The 4946-nt window shown below is 51.3% G+C and overlaps 1 protein-coding gene across 1 annotated transcript; it reads right to left on the bottom strand.

Moving 5' to 3' along the window:
* Nucleotides 1-3796: 3796 nt before the first annotated feature.
* TRIREDRAFT_109365 (uncharacterized protein) lies at nt 3797-4717 on the bottom strand (the record flags this gene model as incomplete). Its single annotated transcript, XM_006966961.1, has 2 exons — nt 3797-4146; nt 4318-4717. 2 exons carry the CDS (start codon nt 4715-4717, stop codon nt 3797-3799), a joined length of 750 nt encoding a protein of 249 aa, XP_006967023.1.
* Between the last annotated feature and the right edge of the window lie 229 nt (nt 4718-4946).

The raw sequence follows: 4946 nt of genomic DNA, 5'->3' as shown, positions 1-4946 counted from the left end.
ACCACATTTGGTCTTGGGTTGTCGCTGACAGAGCCGGTCCCTGCTATGGCAACAGCAGGATCTCATGGTGCCATCGCAACCTGCTATAGACGGATCGCCAGCAATAAGCGTCACATACCAATGGAATCCATGGCATCTGACGCTCTCTCAAAGGGATGAGTAGCCCTTCTACTACCCCGTTGCCTACGAGGCTTTGTATCGTTTTCCGGTATCACAAGGTAAGAATTGCAATCTGCCCTGCCAATTCACCAATCACAGCAACAACTTCCCATCGGAACAATTCGGCAACAGGTAGGCAAGAACACAGGATGACCAATGTGGGCACTACCCTACATTGCGGTGCTCAGGGACAACAGCAAGAGCTGTGACGAACGTTTAAGTAACTCGAAGCAGGACGGAAGGAGAAGTGATTGTTGCAAAACAACGTCTGAGACTACAGAGAGAGCAGTGTTCTTTTGTCCTCTATGTAGCGCAACTCCATCATCATGAGACATCGCTGTGATTGCGAGTCAGCATAGCATTATCCTCGAAGCACATCAATAATCATGGAGAATTCAGAAATTTCCCCTCTCACCCTCCAAATCCGACATCGGAAATTTCTACGTACTCAGAGCGAAGGTCGGCTCTGCAACCCCCCAATGGCGTTAAGAACCTTATGAGGAGGAGTATCAGATCCGAATGAAGGTTTCAAATGTCTCCGTGAGAAACCTTATGAGCTTCTTCAGCTTCTAAGCGAGGATACAATATGTCTCCGAGGAGAACTTGATACCTAGGTATCCACCTCTGATCTTCAGCTTCCGGCGTTCCGAGCCAGAATGCCCGTACACCAAGCCTCTGAGCAGAGTGTCACCAAAGAGCCACTTACACGTATCTTTGAGGAGGTCCATCAAGCCGTGTAAGTCGAATGAGGGGTGAACTTCACATCTAGATCCGTGAAAAGCGGTGACCCATGACGTTGACGCTCTCTCACTCTTACATCAAGAAGCATAAAATCAACCTTGGATACATTTACCCGGGTAGAGTCCCATGCCTTCTGTAGGTAGTCTCCTGATGTAGATCCCCGATCCCCCCTGACTCCGTCATTCCGGCGGCAGCTAAAGCTTAATCAGGGGGGCAGTTCTCGGACACTAACAACTTCCTTATCTGGACTACTCCCTGATGTTTTGACTTTAAGGCTCTGTCCCGGATTTTTGCCTTATCTGGACGAGGCGTTTCAACTTTTAGTATTGTAAGTGAATGCCGGGAGGGGGGGCAGAGGGTAGGACAGAGGGGGGGGACAGAGAGGGGGGACAGAGGGGGGGGACAGAGGGAAGAAAAGAGGGAAGAGTAGAAGATACGGTGAGGAGGGCAAGTGGGAGGACGCGTCTACCTAGGTAAGGAGACTCTATGCATCTTCCTCCTTGTCTCTGCAAGAAGAGGCAAAGTGCGTGCATGGTATGGCTATTGATTGTATACCGACGTGATGAGACGAACTACCAACGCATGATACACTCCCAACTCATAGTACAATGTTTGATAATCGGAAGGCAAGCCTCAGTGCCCTCTTCAACTGTGGGCAAATCCCCAGGGCCTCAGCGGTTTCCCCAGCCCATGTACTGTAGTTTCCACCGTGATCAGTCAGTTTAGACAATGAACCCACCAGCCTCAACACCGATCGGTAGTAATTCAGTGTCTCATTTCATGTTCTCAGCTGAAGATAGTTCCATCGGTGTACTTGTACCACTATGGAGAAGTAAAGTAAACGCGTAGCGTGTAGAACTTCGGATCAAAGTATCATGGGGGATGTGTAGAGAATCTGTGTGGAAACAGGAAATGGATAAAGAGTAAGGGACGAAGAAGGAGCGAGGTGTAAGAGAACCAAAGAAGAGCCCAAGTATTACAAGTCTACCACCAGAAAAAGCTCTGAAAAGCCGTCCATCGAGAAAGTGTGTGTTCATGTTTGTGATTAGGTATGTTGCTGTCCACGACTGATCTCAGGGATAGGTGCTGCTCATGTGTTACGGGCGACAGGTAAGTCATCGACAGCCGTGCACACAATAGCTCAATTGCTCATACCCACGTCGTTGGTAGACACGCCACTAGACAGGCGACGCCGAAGAAACATGACTACGGAACCAGCTGTCAGAAAGTTGCAGGGGAAACAAATGCAGATGAATGGTACACACCGAGCAAGTCCAAGTGCTGGGAGAGCTGATTTTAGGAAAGCTGGCACGAGCCTTGGAGTCGGTCACAAAGCCCGCAGCAATCTTGGGGTTTCTGGCAGGAGTGGCAGTAACAGGGCGTTTTTCCAACCCTCGATAATCGGACTTGTCTGGTTTGAAAGCAGCATCAAAGGAGGGGAAGTTGTATGGAAGACTTGAAGAAGAGTATTTGTGAGAAGAGTGGAACTGCACTGATCGCCTGCATTAATGATGTTGGACAGATGTATTGCAACTGGCTTTGCCATCTCAATGCGTTGACTTCATGCTTTGTTTGAAGCCGTCATGCGTGTTGCCGAATAGCAATAGTATTCTTAGTCGGGCTAAGCAAGCGGCAGTTCAGTGGTATGATTTGTCGTTGTCCTTCATAGATTTCGCCGACTTCGCCAGGCTTTCTGATCCACCAACTCTGAGCTAAGCTCATGTTGAGACGAAGGCTTTCGAGATAGCGAGACGAGAGCGGGTAGAGAGCGGCTTCAGCTAACGTGGCTCGACAATGCCTACGTAAGGCGTCTTTAATATCGTTCAGATGCATAGGTCTGAATGTGGGTTGTGCGTTTGATGTCCTATGCAACGCAGAGTTAGCTGAGATGCATACGACATCGGATCTGGCAGGCCAAGCCTCCAGTTCTTGCAACACAACACACGCACTCGAGCTGGCAGCCACTGGGTCCACGCCCCCCTGTAACCAAAATGACGGTTAATCAAGCACCAGTAAGGCTGGATTGATTGCCTCGCGGGGATGAAGGTGTCATCCCAAGTGTGAGGCGGTCTCACGGTAGCTTCGCAGTTGAGGAACTGAGTTACGGTATGCTGGCGTTATGATAAGCCCCGGTCAGGACACTGTTGCCCTTCGTTTTGCTATCGACAGCCGTTGTGAACGCTCCAGCGATGCCGTGAGATCAGGTATCAAGCTGCCCAGGGGTTGTGGCTCAAGCTCACGCGGTCATCGAAACTCTTCAGCGTCACCCGCAGACCATGTGGCTTCTTCTTCTCTGCAAAGTGGTTTCTTCGCAGATGCTCCACCGCGTTCTGGACAGAATAATACTGCCAGTTTTCCTTGCAGCGTGAGCATTCGCTCAGAGGCCGAAGGAGCTTTTGGCCACTGGCAGTGACCGTCTGCCCGGCGTTCTGGCAGATGTACCCGGTGACCCGCCCATTGTGCTTCAAGGCCTTGTGCCGGTTAAGCTCATGAGGCCCTCGAAACCCATCAGGGTATTCTTCGCACATGTCACAAAGGACTCTTGGGCCCAGGGGACGTGGTCGTGGTGCCTTCTTCGGCAACATGGGCAGTCCAGCCTCGGGTGATGACTGGGTTGTACCACTCTCATTTCTGGTATTATGGAGGCCAGCCACAGAGTTGACAGGCATGATGGTGTTCATAGCCATGTCGTTGGTTATAGCCGAATCTTGGCCAACCGCAGTGTCGTTGATTCTGGCCCAGGCATTGCCATCGGTGGCCATATTCGCAGGGCCGGCCATCGTGTCGTTGTCGACCAGTTCGGCGAATCCTTTCAAGGCGTTGTTGATAGCCAGAGTGGTCTGCCTGGCAAAGTTTTTCGGGAGGAAGGGAATTGCGATTTTCTTGCCCCTGGCCATCACTGTGATCTGTACTTCGCCTTCTGATGGCGATGGTTTGAACCACTCTCATTGCCGGTATTATGGAGGCCAGCCACAGAGTTGACAGGCATGATGGTGTTCATAGCCATGTCGTTGGTCTCGGCCCAGGCATTGCCATCAGTGGCCATATTCTCAGGGCCGGCGACCGTGTCGTTGTCCACCAGTCTGGCAACTCCTCTCATGGCGTTGTTGATTGCCAGAGTGGCCTGCCTGGCGAAGTTGCTCGAGGTGAACGAGATTCCGTTCATCGATGGCCAAATTGTCGGATTACACCCCAGGCCAGAGTTGCTGGGCATGATGTTGGTTGGGGCCCCCGCTTGACCGCAGGCTATCCTACCAGATGACGAACCAGCTCGTGTCTCTTCGTTGGGGCACTCATCGCGAGAACATTGAAACAAGTCCAAGGCCACGGGGAGAGTGTCAGGAGTTCATGGGCGAGATTTCTGTAGGACAAGAACGTCAGCAGGATGTTGCTCATCGAGAGGGGATCATGAGATACCGTGTTCCCTCGACTTTCCAGTCTCCTCTTCGAGGAAGCCGGGGAAGTCGTCCACATTGGCATCCAGGAGGTTGCTCATGTTACCGTTGTCCTCGACGGCATGGCTGGAGGCGATTGTCTGCTCGAAAGCCAGCATGACGTCGTAAAGGTCTTCCGTGGCGATATCGGTGTTTGAGGCCATTTGGAAGTTGAAGTCCATCTGATTGTCATAGGCCATTTGGGTGTCAAAGGCCGTGTGGTTGATGAACGCCATATGGTTGTTCAAGGCCATTTCGTTGTTGAAAGCCATGTGATCCATGGTGTTGTCTGCGGCCGTGGTTCCGCTATTCGCCAGAACTCCAGTCTCCTTTTCCAAGAAGCGGAAAAAGTCGTCCATGTCGGCATTCAGGAGGTTGGCCATGTTGCCATCGGTGGAGGCGATGGTCTGGTTGGCAGCCAGCATGAAGGCGTCAAGGTCTTGGTGCCCCGAGATATTCGTCGCATCCAGTGCAAAAGTCCGCTGTGAACACGAAACAGTGAAATGGAATTTGAATGTGGTAAAGGAAAGTGGAAGAGAATAAGAAAGAGGGGGGGGGAGAGTCTTTTATAAGTGCTACACATAAGATATGCTGGGAATACACGAGTCTGTT

Source organism: Trichoderma reesei (genome assembly GCF_000167675.1).
Source record: "Trichoderma reesei QM6a unplaced genomic scaffold TRIREscaffold_15, whole genome shotgun sequence".
NCBI classification, from domain to species: domain Eukaryota; kingdom Fungi; phylum Ascomycota; class Sordariomycetes; order Hypocreales; family Hypocreaceae; genus Trichoderma; species Trichoderma reesei.
This window is presented reverse-complemented; position numbering and strand designations above follow the sequence as displayed.